Source organism: Rhinolophus sinicus, chromosome 13 (assembly GCF_057876585.1).
Source record: "Rhinolophus sinicus isolate RSI-liver-muscle chromosome 13, RSI-T2T, whole genome shotgun sequence".
In the NCBI taxonomy this organism is placed as follows: Eukaryota; Metazoa; Chordata; class Mammalia; order Chiroptera; family Rhinolophidae; genus Rhinolophus; species Rhinolophus sinicus.
The window spans coordinates 17,894,776-17,915,715 of record NC_142513.1 but is presented as its reverse complement, the minus strand read 5'-3'; the positions used below and the strand labels follow the sequence as shown (position 1 = coordinate 17,915,715).

General features: G+C 39.5%; 1 protein-coding gene across 4 annotated transcripts in view; it reads left to right on the top strand.

Annotated features, from left to right (window-relative positions):
- RPRD1B (regulation of nuclear pre-mRNA domain containing 1B) overlaps positions 1 to 20,940 on the top strand; it is a 50,178-nt gene that overhangs the window by 2,202 nt on the left and 27,036 nt on the right. For 3 of the 4 annotated variants that reach the window (XM_074317877.2, XM_074317879.2, XM_074317878.2), the window contains exons 2-5: positions 3,790 to 3,919; positions 11,637 to 11,770; positions 18,870 to 18,982; positions 20,770 to 20,896. In XM_074317877.2, coding sequence (XP_074173978.1) covers positions 3,790 to 3,919; positions 11,637 to 11,770; positions 18,870 to 18,982; positions 20,770 to 20,896 — 504 coding nt within the window. The remainder of the gene's footprint in view (positions 1 to 3,789; positions 3,920 to 11,636; positions 11,771 to 18,869; positions 18,983 to 20,769; positions 20,897 to 20,940) is intronic. The other variant, XM_074317880.2, reaches the window with a different exon arrangement.

The following is a 20,940-nucleotide window of genomic DNA, read 5'->3' as shown; positions in this document are numbered from 1 at the left end:
GTCAGACTCCGTCTCAAATGTTACTACTAGTTGATTCCCCTCCTCACCCTACTTGAGTTGTTGTAAAAAGCAGTTTAGAGAGTGTAGTCATTATGAAGCTCCTTGAACCCTAACTTCATATGATGGAACCTTATGTTGTAAGTGGAGTAGCCTGGCATTCTTACCCCTGTTTTATAGATGAGAAGATAAAGATACAGAGAGATTAAGTGCTTTGTTCAGGGGCATACAGCTGGGACATGATCCCAGCGTGCTCTAACACCAAAACATGTGCTTTCAAGTACGCAGTGCCTCATTGCACTTAATAATACGTGAAGGAGATCATAACCTTCCAACCAAACCCGGAGTGCGTTTGTTTATTAGAATTAATCACTGCCTCCCACCCCATCCCACACCAGTTGAGCATTTATAGTTGGTTCCCTCTATCCCTGAATTCAACCCAAGGGGGGGAGGTTGAAAATGTTCTAGAGAAAAAATTATATTATAGTTGCTGACATGTACTTAGTTAGGCCTAGGATGGTTGCCTCTATACTGAACAACATGCACAGACTTTTTTTCTTGTTGTTATTCCCTAAACAATACAGTATAACAATTTACATAGTATTTACATTTTATTAGGTATTATAAGTATTCTAGAGATGACTTAAAAGTATACGGGAGGATGTGCTTAGATTATATGCAGATGCTATACCATTTTATTTAGGGCACTTGAGCATCTGTGGGTTTTGGTATTCGAGCAGCAGGTTGGGAGAGTGGGGGTGGGGAGGGGTTGTCCTGGAACCAGTCCCTCTTGGATACCAAGGGCCTACTGTATTTCATCCTTACTAGTTATGTCTTTTTCACTAGATTGTGTTTTGAGGGAGAAACTTGGCCTCTTGCGTCTTTGTAACGCGTAAGCATTTAGCATGGTGACGGTTACACAGTTAAAAATATGGTAAGAGTTAAATTGTGGTCTCTCAACATCATTTTCATGGTTGAGTAAAGGATCCAAACTACACTAGTACAACTTTCTGCGATGATAGAAATGTTTTGTATTTGCTCTGTCCAGCAAGGTGGCCGCTTGCCCCAGGTGGCTATTGAGCACTTGAAATGTGTGACTAAGGAACTAAAGCTTTAAATAAATACAATTAAAAATTGAGGTCCTGAGCTTTAGTAAGTGGCCACAATGCAGTTGTTCACTCATCTGGCCAGCGGCTACCATCCTGGACAGTGCAGAGCTGGAGGATGCTCTTCCAAGCATCAGAACACAGCTTCCGGAGACCCACGCTTCCTTCTTGAATGGACAATGCCCCCACTCTAAAGTGAAAAATATTTTGTGCCCTGATGTTCAACTTGACCAGCCCCTTGGATTCTAGCCCACCCTGAGTCTTTAAAAGTAGACATTTCTATCTATGGTCACGTCATTTTCCCTAAAGTGTTCACAGATTGTCTCTGAGTTGCCTTCAAAATATTTACGAGACTTAACAAAAAATTACTTTTTCTTGCTTAAATATTGCCTCTATTCCTGAAGTGTTATTTTCTTTCCATTTTCTAGGAATAGTTCTTTATCCTTTTGGGCTCTGTTCTAGGTAGAACTCCCCTTCTTTTTGGATAGTTTGGTGTAGAAATGCTCTTAGATGAATATTTTTCAGTAATGTTTTTGTATCTTGGCCTGAATGCAGATAAATAGGCCGTTTTTCCCCCCAAATTACTTTTCTAGATGTCAAAACCAGCCATGTAAGTGAAAATTTTTGGTCTAGCTAGTTATTTAAACTTTGCTCAATAACCAGTTTGGAAAGAGCATAGGTGGGGTGTAAAAAGATCTATGAGTATGTTGTCATTCTGGAAAGACATCTGAACAGGTGAGCTGTCACCTGGGGTTGGAGTGGAGGGTGTGTGTGTGTGTGTTGCATGCATTGTAACTATGTTGAAGTACCCTAGGGCTTTATCATCTCACCTTCACGCACACAATGCTCTTATTGACTATTCAGGGTGCTGGATGTGGAGGGACGAAAGTTTTATGCTAAATCAATCCCCATTGCTAAGTTGGAGGATGATGAAAATTAATTGGCCTTGTAGATAGTGAAAACCTTGGCTCTCTGGCCTCTCTTAGCCGTCATATTTGTAATACTGAAAAATGTACCACGTCTTGAATGTCCAAATTGACATTTTAAAATAAGGATTCTGGGTTGTTGTTGTTTTTTTAAATGTAAAGTACATGGAATTTGTAAAGCTTCACTTAACTAAAATGTGCTTTGTTGCAGTTCTGTTTTACTTTTGAATCTGTTAACTTTCATGGTGTTATAGACTTGGTAGTTTTACTCGCAGCATCCCAGAATAAGATTTGCTTAAAAAAGAGGGAGGAAGGCGATGCTCCTAACACCAGGGTTGCTGGTTCAGTCCCTGCATGGGTCACTATGAGCTGCGCCCTCCACAACTAGATTGAAACAGTTACTTGATTTGGAGCTGAGGGGTCCTGGAAAAACACACCTAAAATAAATTATTTGTTTTAAAAAAGGCTTTTGCCATAATCATACCTTTGTAGCACCATAACTAGGTTTTCAACGTTCTCATCAATTGGCTATCAAAATTAGGTTATTACCAGAAGGTTAATACAATTCAGGATATCCATATTTAATTTTATGAGCACGTTAAGTCATCAGTTTAAACTATAACGTGCTTTAAAAATCTTGTTTTTAACTTGGGTTATTCTTCTGTAGCTACATTTAAAAATGTCAGCACTTATGCCTGCTGTTTCAAAATTGATACATGGTGTGTGCATCTCAAAAGAAAGAAGTGGTTTCTGAGAGAAATGGAGTAAGGACTAGTTACTCAAGTGTGTAAAGGTTGACCTAAGGCTTGGTTGAGTTTTTCAGGTACTTTGGCATTGGAGAAAACTTACTTAGTGTTTTGAACTACTGATTGTGTTCTTATTTATTTCTTTTAAGAGAAAACTGGGACCAAAAATTGTAGTGATATAACTTCACAGTTGAGGAGTTATGTGCACAGAAGCCAGGAAATTCAGTAATGTTCCCCCAAGCAACTGTAACTCAGACATATTGCATGAGGTTTTTATGGTTTAAAATATGATACCAGATAGAATAATAGGAACTGATACATTTAGTATGTATAAAAGAGAAGAATTATGGTTTTTATAGGAGTCATAATTTTGTATACCCAGATCTCAGACGTGTGTAAATTTTCAATAATAATGTAGCATTAATATATGTTTGTATTTGAGATAAATATCCATTGGTGCATCTAGAGATTCCTCTGGATTGTAGAGTTGATGTCATTGATTGATTATGGTTATTGGAATGTTCAAAGAGAAATTTTTAGTCTAGGAGCATCGATTACAAGAATCTATTTTAAAATTAAAATCTAACTCAGTCTTGCATTCTGCAGTATTTGGTAATTAACAGTGAGTTAGAAATGTTCATCTTTGCAATAGAATAAATGAAAATCTTGGTTTTAGCATGTCTTCTGGAGAATATTGACTGCTTATCCTGTAGTAATTTCAGATTATCTTCGTCTTTACCGATAATTAACTAACCCTGGTTAAGATAACACGGAAATGAAGCTGGCCTATTCTTGTTTTGTATTTGTTTTTTACAAATGTTGTGTTCTCAAACCTCTTTTGTTAAAGATGTCAAAGAGTTCCTTAAGTTGTTTTTCAAACACATAGCGAGCCTTGATCTCAAGTAGATAATACTTGTCTTAAAATTTTTTTTTTGGTGTAGCTTAGGGCAAAAGAATTGTGAATTGAGAATTTCCTTGGTGTAAGTTAAATTATCTTCTTTTCTTTTTTTCCAGCCAAATCAAATAGGAAGCTTACTTTTTTGTACTTAGCAAATGATGTCATCCAAAACAGTAAGAGGAAAGGACCTGAGTTCACTAGAGAATTTGAATCTGTCCTTGTGGATGCTTTTTCTCATGTTGCCAGGTATGTTGTCCCTTTTTTTGTTCTGTTTTGTTTTTAAATGCATTACCTCTCCTCCTTTTTGTTCTTTCCTTTTCCAAGATAGCCTTTGTAAATTGACAGCTTGTAGTTTACAGAGAGTGGTGCAGAGGCCAAATTACGGTTGTATGTTTTGCTGGGCCCTTAGAAACACTCTCAGACATGCAAACGTTTTGATGCATTGAAGGGATCTAGCCCCTGAAGTACATCTTTTTCCCTGCATGTATTCATTTATTGAATTCATTTTTTGAACATGGTATTTTTCTTATTTTGGCTCAATAGCCTCATTAGCGTATGGTCAAAAAACACAGCCAAATAGTACAAGGGAACCTTCTAGTAACAAAACCTTAATTAGCAAGAAATTCGTTGCTTATGTATTCATTTTTACTTCCTTCCTTCTGGATGTTTAGATGTATGGTTTACTAGAAAGAGTCATTACTATAACTGCAAAGGTAATCGCTAAGGTGGAAAGTAGGTGTTTGCTCTGGCTATATATCATATGAAGTCTGTCACTGTCGTGTTTTGTAACAGGGCTGGAGCACAGCATACATACAGCTAATATCACAAAACATAATATTGATTAGAGGTTTTATCAATTATTCTTATTTAAAAACAAACTGCTTCTCTGGAGACATAAGTTGCTCAGGAGGAGCAGAGAAAGATTATTTTTCACTAGCCCATTACTAGGTAAACATAAAAATAAACATCTTTGCAAAAGGAAATTGGGAACGGCACAAAAGAGACTAGTGCGTTAAATAAAAATTGATCTAGAGACCATCGTGTAAGTGAAAGGTCTTAAATGTGAAGATAAGTCTGGCATTCCATGAAAGATTTGAAACTTTTTGAAGAAATAAAATGAGAAATCCTAAAGAAAGAAATGACATCTAGCTATCTAACGATGGGAAAAAAGATTTTTATTTTTTTTATTGGGGAATATTGGGGGACACTGTGTTTCTCCAGGCCCATCAGCTCCAAGTCGTTGTCCTTCCATCTAGTTGTGGAGGGCACAGCTCACTGGTCCACGTGGGAATCGAACCCGCAACCCTGTGGTTCAGAGCTCGCGCTCTAACCAACTGAGCCACCTGGCCACCAGAAAAAAGGGGTTTTTTTATTGTCCTTTCTTTTGGTGAACATGGACACTGAAGAAGCAGAATGTGTTATGAACTTGAATAAATACTGACTAGTCATCACAGAGAGTAAGCTTAGAACAAATGAGTAGAGTAGATGTCTGAAATTAGAGACAGGCATTTTCTTGTTTCGAAGAGATTTAGTTCAGTTCCTCAGATGTTGGCTGTAGCTCTGCCTCCAACACTGAGTGACTTTAGATGTCTTACTTAGCTTATTGAGCCCAAGTTTCTTGATTGATTAAAAGGGGATGACACCACCTATCTCAGAGTTGTTGTAAAGCTAAAGTAAAACAGTGTGTTTGAAAGTACATAATATAGTGAGTACAGTGACCAATCCATAGTCTTTGCTCCTTCATGGGAATATACTAAATTATAAACTGAAGAGAAAGTCCGTTTCTGTTTTGGTTTTTCCTGTATCCCAAGCACCTAATTAAGTGTGTGGTATGGAGCTGCTGGGTTACATAGATTTAGAGAACACCATTTATGTAGCCTTCATGGAATGGATGGTGTCCTAGGAGCTGGGCGACGTGGTCTACCCTGGCACAGAGAGAGATTCAGTCCCTATTTGATGAAGAAGATAATTAATTCAGCGTATAGGAAGTTGACTAAAATCGTTTCCTGTAGGGTTAGTAAAAAGAATGTTTTTATGTAAAAATTGAACAATAATTGTTAACTGCACCAAAACCAGAAAAGGATAAGTAGAAAGAGGTGGGAGAAGGGGGATGGGAATACCAGGATTGAAAATTCCTTTTCTACTTAGTAACATCCTAAAACCTATCTAGCAGGAACTGTAAAAAGGTCTTGGCAGAGCCTGTGGCATTGTGGGGAAAATAAATCTGGTCCTTTCTAATAAAATAAAATTAAAATTAAAAATTAGCCTTTATTTATTCATTCATTCATTCATTCATTTCTTTTCTTTCTTTTTTTGCATTCTTCTATTTCTTTTAATACCCTGTTTGGGTATTATATTTGGGATCCCCATGTTTCCATACCCCCCACTGTTACAACAGAAAGGCCAGTCACTCCACTTCAGGTCTGACGCACCTTATCAACAGTAAGAAGTGCTCTCTGTATGGTTTTTCTGTGGCCAGTTGATGAACAAAGATAGTTGGCCTCTTAACACGTTGCGTACAGATCACGAGAATCTTCACGAGGGATTTAAACCCCGCCGTACGCAACGTGTTAATACTGACCAAAATTGATTAGGAATCTCTTTATGACAATTTCCTACCTCCTCCCTCGTTCCCCCACCCCCGCCCAAAAAAACCCCAAAACCAAACTTCTCAAGTCAGAGAAAGCTGCCAGACTCATAGGGTAGATTTAATTTGAATAGCAGTTTAATTAACCAGACGTTGAACTTTTTCCCCTACAAATGCCTTCTTGTTTTCTCCTCAGTTTGGAGATAGTTGTGCCCCTTATTTTTCATTCAGCATGTATTTGAGTGCCTTCTTCGTGCCAAGGACCGATCCAGACAGTAGGGAGCAGCAGTGAAGAATGCAGACCAGGACAGAGAAATGAACAGATACTTTCAGAGAGCGCTGATGTGGACGTGATACAAGAGAATGACATTCTGGAGGGTGGTCTCCTAGTGCGGGGAAGGAAGGCGTCTCGGGAAGTGACGCTGGAGGCAATCACGTGAAGTAGGAACAGCTGTAAGAACTTCAGGTGGAAATAATCTGGGCATGTTAAGAGGGTCAGAAGGGCCAGCGAGGAGAACACAGTGAGCAAAGGGAAAGGGGGCATCCAGATGGGATCAGAAAGGTAGGCAGGTGACAGTCGCATGTGCCTTGTAAGCCTTGGGGGAGAGGATTGTGCTCTGATGATGGGATGTCCGTGAAGGGTTTTAAGCAGGGGAATGATCTATTTCGTCACATTGTTAAAAGATCCCTCTGGCTTGGTTTGGGGAATGGGTTGTAAGGGCCAAGGGAGGGGCGGGGCGGGGACATTAGTTTGGAGGGTGTTGCTCTAGTACAGGCCAGTGGTGACGTCAGTGAGGACTCCGAAGCAGTGAGAAGATAATAGCTTCTGTTTATTGAATTTGCTTTGTGGCTAGATTCTCCCCCCCCCCCCCCCCCCATGTAAAACTGATAGGACTTATGGGAACTGGTAGTAAGGGAAAAGAAACCAAAGATTATTTCTAGGCTTTTGACGTAAGTGAATGGCCAGTGGTGCCCTTTACTAAGATGAGGTTTGGGGGAAAGATGTGGTAGAGGAAATCCAGGGTTTTGTTTTGGCCGTGCTAAGTTTGAGATGTCTAGTAGACATTCCAAGGTGCAATGCCAGCTAGGCAGATGGATAAAATACAGGCACACCTTGTTTTATTGTGGGTATTAGCATTATTGCACTTCACAGATGCTGCATTTTTCACAAATTGAAGGCAAGCCCCTCCACTGGCAAAAAGATCATGGCTTGCTTTATTGAGATACTCGCTTTATTGCGGCGGTTTGAAACCAAACCCGTAATATTTCCAAAGTATGCCTGTAGTCTGAAGCTCTAGGAAATTAATTTCTGGAGACATGACTCTGGAGTTAGCACCATACGCATACTTACTTACTCATGGGTCCCCAAGACCACTCCCAGGTTTGGTGACTTAATAGGAGGACTAAAAGACTCAGTATATAGTTGTGCTCAGCGAAGGGATAGCGTGCATGGGATGAAGTTCAGAGGAGACCTGGCATAAGCTTCCAAGAGTGCTCTCACAGTAGCGTCACTCAAGACACACTTAATTCCTCCAGTATTGAATTATGGCAGCAGGTGTGAAATGTGTACCTGGGAAGCTCATTAGAGACTCAGTGCCCAGAGTTTTGATTAGGGTTGGCCACTGGCATCCTCTGCCAAAGTTCCGGACTCCTAGAAGGAAAGCAGGTGTGCAGCATAATCCTTCTGCACAAACAATTTCGGCACAGTAAAACACCCTTATCAGGATGTGACAGCAACACTCCTGAAACCCAAGGTCCCAGATGCCCGCCAAGGGCCAGCCTCGTAAGCAAGCCTTTCTAAGGGCTAAGGGTAGTTGTCTCAGGCTTACTCTGTTAACTCTCTTCTGCCCAGTTACAAAGGGACATTTCTGCTCCAGCTACACAGGAGATGCTCTCAGAGGTGTTGGAGATACTTAGAAAGAATTCCTGCCTTTAGTAGGCTGTCGTAGACCTACTGTACATGGGATAAGACAGAAACACAGAAATTATAGTGGTTGTACCAAGGAAATGCCATTAAAACTGCAAAGGGAGAAATGCCCTCCCCTGCCCCCCGCCCCTTCAAGCTGGCTTGACAAGACCTCAGGTATCCAGCTGACACTCCAAGCTCAGTCCTATGTGTGTATAATACACGCTCTTCAGTTTTTAGATCAATTTTGCAGTGATTCAATTAATCAGAATTAAAATTCATATTAAATTGTGTTTAATATAATAAATTATGTATGTAATTATTTATCATTTTCCAGTTTATTCATTGATGAGTGGCAGTGATTTTTTTGGTGTTTTTTCATTTAAAGATTTCTCAATTTAGAGTGGGGTTAGTGCAATCTGAAAAGATAGCTCCTTCTGTTGTAAAACTACTTTATTGCTTTAGTTGTGTACAGTTCTAGGTGCTAAAGTGACTTCCAGTTTGTTGGAGCTACTTAATGGCAAAACCTCATCAGTAAAAAGATTTCTTGACTGTTGTTATGTGTAACTTTGAAATTTATCTCGCAAAACCTTGACTTACTATAGTGTTCAAAGAATTAGCCAGTCCTGGTTAAGTTCATTCACCAATTAACCCAGAGCCCCTTTTTGACTTTAGCTTTTCGTGGTGAAAGTCTTTTGAAAATGTCTTTAGGTTATAATAGGTTTGAGCACCAGTTTCTATTGTACAGTATATGGCTGAAGCTGTACTTAAATCTTATTTGAGTCCCAAATATCCCCAGAGATGGTGGGTAGGTGGGTGTTGTGTCCCTCCCCTTTCTTTTAACTAAATCCTAGATAAGAATTGGTTGTCATGATTGGATTCTCTTTTAAGTGAAGGGAAATTTTTCAAAGAACAGATTTTATGTTAAAAGTACCAACCAGTTAAGTTCTGATTAGTTGTGACTTGGTTGTACTAGTTAAAATGACCATTTTTCTAAACCATAAATTTGATCCTTTTAGGGACTGCCCTTTGCCTTCAGGGTAAAGGCCACACACTTAAGAAGGCATTCAAGACCCTCTAAAATCTAATTCCACTCTGTCCTTCCAGATTCTTCGGCTATTTCTACACATTCCCCATACACTTCAGCCACTTGAATCACTCACAACTTCTCCCTTTTCACTTTGTTCTACTTTGGGGGTTCCATTCAAAGGAGAGGAGATAGCATGAGTAAAGGCTCATGCATGAGAGTTTGCAAGCTCTGAGTAGAAAATACATATGTTCAAGTGTTGCTAGAATATGAAGCCCCACGTAGGGTATGGAAAGGTGAGAGGCTACTGGGTCAAGCCCTAGAGGTCAGGACCTAGGCCTAATCCCTTGTATTCCAAGTACAGTATTTCATAAACCTCATTGAATGCACAGGTGAGTGATTAGCTAGTTGATGTCTGACATGAATGACCTTGATGTAGTAAGGTGATCGCTGAAAGTTAACTAATTGTATGGCTTACTGAAACCTGCTTAAAAGTTTTTCAAAAAAGATTACAATTAGACAAATATTGTGCTTGTTCCAGGGTGAATAGCAGTAGGGGGAAGGAGACAGATCCCTGTCCTTGTGGAAATTACGTTCAAATGGAAGGCGTGTAAACAACAAGTAACTATATAGCATACCAGAAGATAAGTTGTGTGGAGAAAAATTAAGTAGGGGTAGGGAGTGTACTTTTAAATAGGGACATTAGGGGAGGACTCACTGAAAAGGTGCTGTGTGAGTAAACACACACCTGGAAGAGGAAAGCCAAAGAGCCATGCCACCATCTGGGGAAATGTGGTTCCTGGCAAAGTGAACTTGAAGTGCAAAGGCCCTGAGGCAGGAAGGCTGCCGTGGTAGCTGTTGTGAAGGGAGGCGGGGAGGCCAGAGAAATAATGGACTGGGTAGAAAATGGCCTTATAAGGACTTGCCCTTTTATTCTGAGGGAGCACAGGAAAAACTGTTGGAAGTTTTGAGCAAAAGAGTGACATGATCTGCTGTAACAACAGCTAGACTTATATTTTTAAAGCTTTAGAACAGATTGTAGGAGGACCAGGGTGGAAGCAAGGAGATCAGTCATGCGGGAGTCTTTTGTAGTAATCAGGCGAGAGGTGACAGGAGCTCGGACAGGGGCTGATAGCAGAGGAAGAAGTGAGAAGTGACCTGTTTCTAAATACATTTTGAAGGTGGAGTAAAAATGTTTTAACACAAATATCAAATAATTAGGTCATATCTTTATGTTTAATTATTTATAAGTAGAAATTTTTCCCGCTCACCTCTGCCTAAAAGAAAAGGGTTGAACAACAACAAAAAATTAATTCGTATGTGCCCTGATTTAGTACTTGAACCCCAATTCGGTGAAATTTGCCACAAATAATTCATAAGTATCACAGTTTGACCAGATTAGGCCAAAACCTCCCCTCCCCTCAAGTGTTAACATATGTTTTAGAAAAATGCTGTCAGGGCTGAGGGTGGATGAAATTCCCATCTCAGTTGATTTGGGATGGTTTCTTCTTGAAGTTCCTATTAAAGATATTGACTTGGTTTGAAGTCATTCATTGCAAGATAATTGACATCCAGACAGCTTACAAACTAGAAAAATTTATAGTAGCTAGTGGATGGATGGGGAGGGAATTGAATTTGTTTTCCTTTCAGAAAGTCTTCCCCACTCTTCCACTTGCTGTCTGACATGTTAGGTAGCCATTGGTTCACACTGAGTGCTAGTAATAGTCGCCTCATACTCTGTTTCAAGAGTGTAATATGTCAGGGAAAAAGCTGTCTAAATTACTAAGAACTGTATTGTGCTCAGTGTGTTCTAAGATCATCTACTAGACATCTTTATGTGAACATGGAATACAGACCTAGCCCAGAATTAAAATAATGATGTAGTTCAGTTAAAGTTGAGACCAGTGTTGGCATATGTGTGTGTATGATTGCAATGATACATGTAGAGGTGTTAGTGCGTTAGCATTGATGTGTTGTAGTGAATTCCCCATTTTAAATATTTGGCTTTTAAAAATTTTTTTTTCCTATCCTTAAAAGTTTAGTTTCCAGCAGAATGTCTGGCACTAGATTCCGATTAATGTCTTCCTAAAAAAGCAAGCTGTCACAATGGATGAGGCAATTTTTGATAATTCTCCGTCTGTAAAAATTATCCATTGGCTTTTTACCTCATTTGCCCCATCTTTCAAAGGGGATAAAAGACACAGATTATTTCTATCACATAATCACTCTCCCCTGTGCACCCCAGGAAGAATGTAGTTTCTGGTCACGTTTTGGGGTATCCATTTACAACAATATGTACCTTACTCTTCTTGGTGTTTTTAAATGTGTAAATCATTTAGTCAGTTGTTGATTTTTTTTTTTTTTTTTTTTTTTGAGTAGATCTGTCCTAATTAAAAGCAAAAAACCTTAAGCTTATATATATCTTTTCATCTTTTCTGGGCAGAGAGGCAGATGAAGGCTGTAAAAAACCTTTAGAAAGATTGCTGAACATCTGGCAAGAAAGAAGTGTGTATGGCGGCGAGTTCATACAGCAGCTGAAGCTGTCTATGGAGGACTCCAAGAGCCCTCCCCCCAAAGGTAGAAACATCACCACATGTTTACAGCTCTTGGTCTTTGCCTACTTTCGAATCAAATGTGAAAAGCTGCAGTGGGGGTTGCTGTGAACCATCAGCGATTGTATGATTCTTCAGGGAGAGATGCTCATGAACGATGGTGAGAATTTATGTAGTGCTCGCAGCGTGTAAGCCTGGTGCTAGCATTCATGCTGTTCATCATCTCACACCCTGACTTTTGCTCTGTGTTCTCCTCGGCTCTCCTCTGCCTTTCAGAGACTTTCCTTGGACAAGGGAAAGGAACAGCAAAGTTGTGTAGGGTTGGGGGGAACTAGGAAATGCCCTGGACTAAGATTTCATCCTAGCCCTGCCGCTAATGACTATAAGATTGTGGTCCCTTAGCCCTTTCAGAACTTGGTTTCATTAAATGTTGATGCAAGCGGTGTTAGACCACGATTTGTCAGCTTGCCGTCCAAAATTGATTTGGGGCTCTACTGACCCCAAGGATGTCCATGGGAAGTGTGTACCTACATGTGTGTGAATTTTACCAAGTCCTTCTTAAGAGCTTACATTATTTTTTCCTTTAAAGAGAAGGAAGATCAAACATTATTTGGTTCTTTGGCTCCTAGTTGGCATAACATGTTTTTAAGCTACAGATCTGATCTAACTGCACACGTACTCATTGCCTGGAGGATCAAGTCCAAGTACTAACATAGTATTTAGGACCCTTTATAATCTGAACTAGTTTACTTTTCCAGGTTCTTCTGCCATTCCCTCATACACACCGTATTCTCTGCCATACCCAACAATGTCCCCTCTGGATGCTCTGTCAGTGCCTCTTCCTTTGCATCTGTTATTACCTCTGCCAGAAATGTCCTTCTGCCCCTTTCACTGTGTGGTGAATTCATTCTTCAAGAATGTTCCTCTCCTCCTGACATCTTCCCTAGCTCGTCTGGGCGCATGTAGCCATTCCCTCCACATGCCCCTGGTATGTTTTATATGCCTCTGCTATGGAATACCACCGTGATTAGCACACATGATAATAGCAGTCCTTTATTTGCGTACCTTCCATGATCTCTTCCAGGTCTGAGTTTATGTGCATTTTAAGGCGGGGTAACTTTCCTGTGAAACTAGAGATTAGCGGCTCTCTAAGAATGACATACGTGCAGGTTATTGTTATTTTACTTGGAGTTGATAGCAACAATTTTGGGGTCACTCTGGGCAGTAGCTTCTAAAAAGCAAGATGTTTCCTACTTTGGATTCTGGTGGTGTTTGTATTGTATCCTTTGGAGATTCTGCAGTGTTGGGGAATTATCCAGCATTCTTTTCTTTACTCTGCCTTCCAGTTCATTGGTAAACTGTGCTGGTTTTTTAAAACACCTTTGGGCAAGTAGGAGAGCTTTAAAAGACAATGTTTGAAGCTAAGTGTTGAATTTCAATTCAACAAACATTTGCTGGCCATGTGCTTTGAGTAAACAGCTATGCCAGGTGCTATAGGAAAGAGGGGGAGAGGAGTGAGAAATAGTTCTGCCCTCAGGGAGCAGTCAGACAAATGGGGGAATCTGTGGCCGTGGTAGATTTGAAAATATCTCAGTTGGGATTCTGAGTTTTTTGTGTGGCTAGACATTAACAATAGAGGCAGTGTCCCTGTGTGTGGAAGGATAATGCTGCTGAAAGGTAGTTTCTCCTCTGTTCTGTGAAGACGAAAACACCGATCAGAAGGTTCCAGCGTGTGTACGTTAGTCCAAGTTATAACCCACTCTGTCTTCTCACTGTCTTCTTTGGACTTGAGTTACCAGAATATTTTACCACAACCCTTTCAAAATATTGATGATTTCTCCAGAAGTTTATTTCCAAGTTTGAATAGTCCTTTTATATTTCACCCTTGATTTGTGGATAATTCTTTGATTTCAGACAGCTTTCAAATTTATCTTTGAAATAAAACTTTTCCTATGGAACTTTGATAGTTCTAACATTGGAACGTGCATGAGCTTAGGAGTGTTGTTTTCGAACTGGAGGTTTCTTGAGTTGATAATACCTATCTCCCCATGTGCAAGACCCAGGTATTCTAAAGTAATCTGTCTTTTCTTAGGAATACTCAAGCTTTTGCCTGACTAACTGGAACGTCATTATTTACTTGACTCACACATGAGGCACACAGTATCCTATAGTAGAGGGATTTAGAAAGGAAAGACAGATACAAAGGAAATAACATTTATTGAGCATCTATTAGGTACCTGCCTTTCTGTTGACTGCTTTTCATGTTTATTTTAGATCCACACAACTACTCTGAATTTGGTATTAATTCCATATTTCAGATGAGGGTACTAAGGCTCTAAAGGATATAGTAATTTTGTCCAAATAGGTGAAATTGATGTGGAGAATTCAAACCAGATCTATATGACTTTAAAGTCTATGTTCTTTATACCGTGCTTTTACCTGAAAGCACATGGATGCAATAGACTTGAATGAAGCTATGAATTCATGAGCAGGCCACTCAACTTTCCTGGACCTTAGTATAGTTAGTTTAGCTACTCAGAGCGGGAGTTTGAAATCAGACTTCCAGAATATAAATCTCCGCTCTCTGACTTTCAGGCTGTGTGACCTTGGGCACAGCGTTTGACCTTTCTGAGCCTCAGGTTCGACACTGTACATTATGGATATTAATAGTAATACATCATAGGGTTGTGAGGATCACTTGAGATAATATAGGTAAGATGTGAAGAGTTGAGTGATGATTGGACTTGAACTTGTCCTCCCCAGTTCTGATGTCTGATATTCTGAGTTTCTAAATTTGAACCAGTAGCAGAAGTAGGAGGAGACTTATTAGTGTTTTCGGTTTCTCAGATTTTGTGCAAGACTAGAAAGCATCGTGGTTAAGAACACAGGCTCTAGGCCCAACTTCCCGGGTTCAAGTCCTGACCTGGCCACTCAGTTCCATGAGATGATACGGGTAAAGTGCTGTCAGAATTGTGCCTCAAATGGCTGCCCTTTGTTCACTGCAGATCTTTTTCTTTCCACGAATAAAGTTTAATGTGCTTTAAAAAATATTTTTCTTTATTTTGCAAGGAGGGAACAAAGAATGAGGGAGCTATGGCAAACAATATTTCCTAATTCTTTTCTCATTATAAAAGTTATATAAAAATCTGTGGGTCTTTCTTTCTTCCTTTTTTTTTTTTTAATCCCAGAAAATTTCAAGTACATTCTTTAGAATATCCAGCTTTATAAGTAGATGACTACATTCTGTAATGTGATTTGGGAACCTTCAGGCTACCTTTTTACCTTAAAATTAGTTTCACAGTCTGCCATGGTGTCTGAAATTCTACCACAATGCAGGTCTCCAAAAGGCATACCATAAACACTGAGGGAACCAGGATTATTTGAAAGTTCCCTGAGTAAAAGGCCCCTTAGAGATGCGGACAGGTTGGAGGACAGAATCTAGAAGGTATACCAATATGCAGGCAGAAGGATTTTGGCCGCCCGTAGTGTTTGCCCTGCCTGCAAACGCTGTTTGAGTTAAAACAGGAGTGTATTAATAAATCCTGTGGTCAGAAGCTGAAGTGATAGTGGAAGGATGCCTTATCTTAAATTTAGCCATAAGAATCAGACTGACAGATTTCCTAGGTTATTTTTAATGGCTGACTAGATTGAGAATACTGGGCATCCTAGCTGCTAACTTGTACAGATGAGTCAGGGTAGAGTTACCAGAGCAACCGTCCTGTTTGTTTAAGGGGTGCAGTGATAGTCATTTCTGGCACAGCACCAAGGCTTTCCAAGCTCAGTGCTTCCTCTGCCTTGAAGAGGCTTCAAACTCAAGTCGGTTGGCATTTTCCGAGGTATTAGAGGGATGTAAAGGAGTAAGACAATGTTTCTATCGAGAGGTGACCATGCAAAATAGCAATGGCTGAGTGCTGTGGGAGGCAGAGGGAGATGATGAGAGAGAGAGAGAGAGAACTCACGATGCTACTGCGTACCATCACCAGGAATAAGATGGAGTCTAAGTTGGCAAAGGAGCGACTGGAGGCAGAGAGACCAGTTGGGACAGTGGTCTGGACAAGGCATGGGAAGGGGCAGGTTGCTGGTGAGATGCCATGGGAAGGAGCAGAGAGGAGACAGGTAAGATTTGTCAGAGGTGTGCAATCCGCTAGAAGTTGGGACTCGGGGAGAAACTCTGGTGGTCTCCATGGCGTTGTACTTGGAAGATGCAGCCAGTGGAAGTATTCATAGTGGAAATAGGTAGTTCCGGAAAGGAGAGGAGCCCTACGGAAAAATGATGAATAATTCGTTTCCAGTAGGTCTTCCAAGTAGATAGGAGAGAACTGGAAAAGTATGATGGTAATGGTTACCCCCTGTCACCCCCTCTTCCATCAGAATGGCAAAGGACAGAAGTGGCCCGAAAACTGTTAGCATCCGTTTGATTTAGTCTGCGAATGAGGGGAAGCACGAAGTGCTGTGAGGAAGTCCAGAGCAGGAGGCAGGTGATTCGGCTGTAGGACCCAGACTGAGACTAAGGAGCTCTCCTGACTTAGGACAAACCGCGGCCTGCGGGCCTTGATATTCTCAAGAACAATGAGGAGGAAAGCCCTCCAGTTCCTAAATTCAGTGATTCTGAGTGCCCTGTGGTATTGAGTGATGTGTGGTTTTCGTGTAATATTATATAAAAATCTCTGTATGAGAGTTTGAAAACTGAAGGATGCAAGCTGTATAATTTTTTTCTACCTTCTTTAATGTCTTAACAATTAGTTATTGAGCACTCTTCTAGGTGTTTGGAAGTGAACCAAACAGTAAACATTTTTACTTCTTGTGCTTACATTCTTGTATCCATTCCTCACACACGGCCACTTTGATGCTTTAGTGACTGAATGTCTACGTGGGTCACACCACACACTACAGATTAATTAGCTATTGTGGGCAAAGTACTGCTAGGTATTTCATGTGTAAGTTATATCCTGATAGATTTTGTTTTCAAAATTAGCAGTCCTTGCCTTGCATTCTAGCACAGGACTGTAAAAACGAGCATGCGAGCTGAAACCGTGCAGTGATCTTAATGATCAATGGGGAAATTTACAGTTGTTCTGGAACTAAAATTTTTTGCCAGAGAATTAAAACCTCACTGTTGATTGTAATTGCATAGTGAAACAAAAAAGATAAAGATAGTAAAACTGTTCAGCATTCTGTAACTAGTTAGAAACATTGAGAATTAATGTGTATTTCTAACAAACTTTTCAAGAGTAGTTTAAACAAAGCTTGCTTGCTTATATAATTTAAAATATGGAGCAAGTATCTTTTCTTAGTGAATTGTCATACCCCTTTCTAAGTTTGAGTCAGTTTCCAACATTTTATCCTTTGCGCTTTCAGAGTCGTGCAAGATCTCCGAGAGGTCCTTTAACATGAAACTTTTTTGTCAGCATCACTTTCTGTGGGCCATTGTCACCCTTTCATCACAACACTTTCTTCATTTATGTTATAAATTGGTCTTCACTGAGTTTCTCTGGCTTGCATCAAGTCTCTAGAAGGGTGTGGCATTGCCACTTATCCCACAGCGGCCTCTTTCCGCTACAACTCCATTGATTCAGATTTCATTCCCAGCATTGTTTTAGTTGTAGTTTCTTTGCGGCTCTTTCATCTTTGTCAGTCAGTTCCCTGTTTTGATTATGCATTTTATAAAATGTGGATTTTATCACTGGGAGACAATACCACTTTGCTGTCAGTGTGTGAACTGAATACCAGATGTGCCTTGACCAGTCACTGACCTTGAAAGAAATGATATGGTCACTGGTCATGATCCACTTCTCTTACTTACAGAGTAATTCGTGGACTGAAATCAGTAGCGAAGCTTATTCTTTATGCAATTACTCGTAGTTAATATGCCATGGTATTTGATCTATGTTGTGCAAAGTGAGGGCTGCCTGTATTGCAAATGGGTTTTTTGGTGGAACAGACAAACATGAAGAAAAAATAAAACCCATGATACTGACTTGGCTTTCACATCAAACAGTTTGGTCAGTTAATGTGTAAGGTAGAAAACAGGAACTACATCCTTGGTTCTAGAAGAAAATGTTTAATTAAGCAAGAAGTGTACATTCTGTTTATAACTCAGAGTTCTGAGAAAGAAGCATGGTGACCCCTCATTTGACAGATGGGAGGGTAATTGTGTGGTGCTAAGTAATTTGACGGCAGTAGAAAGAGCACAGATTTTGCAGTCGTACCTTTAAATGAGTTATTTAACTTCTCTGGGTCTTCATTTTCTCACCTGTAAAATGGAAATATTATAATCTTAGAATTGTGGGAAGGATTAAATTGTTGCAATGCCTGGCACATGTGAGTTGTCCAGTAGTTCCTTTACTTTCCAAACCTTAAATTTATCATCTAGATTTATGTCCCACAGTTGTTGGACATTTACTTTGTATTGTTCAATTTGATGCAAAAGGAATGATTTTAGAATTAACACATCTATCGTAACAATTTAAAAGCATTCACTACAGATAATTAAAAATGTAACCTGTTAGTCCCAAAAGAGGTTAATTTTAAAATGGAAACTTAAGTAATTTTTCCCAGTGGTATCAATCATATTTCTCAATAATGATTACTTTTAATTTTAAGGTAATATTGTTTTGTTTTCAAAGGGATAGTTTAAAGGCTATTTGTGTTTAGAGTTTTTGACAAAATTTTATTGATGGGTTTCTCACTACTGTTTATTTTCTGAACTTATCCTGGAAAGTATAAAGAATCTCGTTTATACACAGTATATTCTCTCTAAACCTTCACACCCATCAGCTTGCTTCATTATATTGTCTGATGGGTTTCTTACCATTTCTAAAGATAATGAGGTTTTTTTAACGAAATGTGTTAGTTTGGTAAGTTTCACTTTTCAGTGCTTGTTTTCAGTAGTATTTTTCCAGTGAGTCAATCTGAGATGACAGACTAAGGCCATTTTCACTCTTTGTAGTAGAACTACCACCAATTTAAAAGAACTGGCATAAAGGTTAATGTTAAACTATCTCTGGAAATGTACACCCCTCCTGCCCTTTTTTTTTTACATGTGACCCATTTTGTGCATAGCATATGATTCCTCCAATACAGGGTGTGGTGACCCAAATTTGTCACTGTTTTCTTTCCTCTAGCAACAGAGGAGAAGAAATCTCTGAAGCGAACTTTTCAGCAGATACAAGAGGAGGAGGATGACGACTACCCTGGAAGCTACTCTCCCCAAGATCCTTCTGCAGGACCCCTGCTGGTATGTTTTCATCCCCAGAGAAGTGGGCACAAATTGTTTATTGAAATGACCTCTAGTTAGAGATTATGACCACAAGGTGGCGCTGGTGTCCACTAGTATGGGATCACCCTTTAAAGGGTAGCTCTGGGTCCTGGGTGCAAGATCCACCCAGTGAGGCTCGGCAGGCCGCGGGCTTGACCTGCTCTTTGCATGCCAGGCCTCTGATGTTTTATAGTGACCTGGACTTGGTTTTTTTCACTCTTAGACATTGAAAATATTCTCAAAAGAATAGACTTTGGTGAAAGGCGTAGGATAGGTAATGTTACAAAGACATTCAAAAGGCCTCTGCAATGTCTTGTCTCCAATAGCATGGTTGATTTTTATAAGTAAACCACTCTTTAGTTTCTAAGGACAGTCTGTGTGGCAATAGCAGATTTGCTATACTATAACCTGTTTAAATAGTAAAACCGGGAACTACCATTTACTGAATTTTTAATCATATGTTTGCATTGTTTGGCCCTTTATATATGTTAGCTCATGAACTCGATGTGGTTGGTTCGTTTTAGCTAGCTAGCTGTTTGTCTGTCTGTGTCTCTCTCTGCAGTCAAAGAGAGGGAGGCTCAGGGAGATAGATTAGGTAATCTACCCAATGTCTTAATTTGAATCTGGGTCTGACTTCAAAGCCCATGAGTTATGCTGCCTAAAACAGCTTTCCTTTATTACACATGGGTGTTTAAGGTCTTTGTATAATAAATAATGGCGTGTGATTTGTGTTATGTTAAAGTGTTGAATTAGACTGGGGTTAAATGAAAGCAATGTTAAGCCATATATTTTTGCATTTGAAAACTTTCAAGAGAACAGCCTGAATTATCAACTTTCAGGATAACCTAACTACCATCTATATCTATCTGGTTAGTTACTGCTATCATGTTTCCCCGAAAATAAGACCTAGTCGGACAATCAGCTCTAATGTGTCTTTTGGAGCAAAAATTATAGTAAAATAAAAGCGGGTCTTATATAACATAACATAACAACTGAATACCAGGTCTTATGTAATATAATGTAATATAAGACTGGGTCTTATATTTTTTGCTCCAAAAGACGCATTAGAGCTGATTGTCCGGCTAGGTCTTATTTTCGGGAAACATGGTAGGTCATTATGGACTGGCTAAGCTGTCAGCATTCTGTTTTCTGATCATTTAAAAACCCCTTTTTGGTATATAGCGTATGCATTCTTAGTTTGCTCTTGTTTTTTTTTAATCCCTTTGTTTGTAATTGATGAATTAGACACAATTTTGGGGCTACCAAAATTTAAAATGTCGTGTTTGTCATTTCTTTTAATCAGTCAACACAGTTGTTCAAGATCTGATATGTATACCTTTATTATATACTGGAGGCCATGCTAGACCATAGGTTGGTGCAAAAGTAATTGTGGTTTTTGCAATTTTTGACCTTTGAAACCGCAGTTACTTTTGCACGTACCTTATAGAAATAATGCATCATTTGGTACTAAGCAATACAAAACAGACTCTATTTTTTAAGTTGCCCATAAATGCTCTTTAAAACAGTTTTTAAAAGAATTATGTAGAATTTTATTCATGTTCTGCCACAGAGTTGGAAAAATTAACTTTACACATTCTCTTAGACTCCATATCATTGACTTTGGTATAAGGTCTGGGACTAAGAACAATATTAAATGTTAGGAATGATCATTTTTAAAATTTGCCTCCACCTCATTTAACTCCAACTAATTTTCTTTAAACACCATCTGTCTTAATGGATAGTGTTGTTTGTGTTTTATTGTACAGACTGAGGAACTAATCAAAGCTTTGCAGGACCTGGAAAATGCCGCATCAGGGGATGCTACGGTCCGACAGAAAATTGCTTCTTTGCCCCAGGAAGTCCAAGATGTTTCTCTCTTAGAAAAAATAACAGGTAAGAGGGTAGAATTTGGGTGAAAGATGAGGGAAGAGGTACAT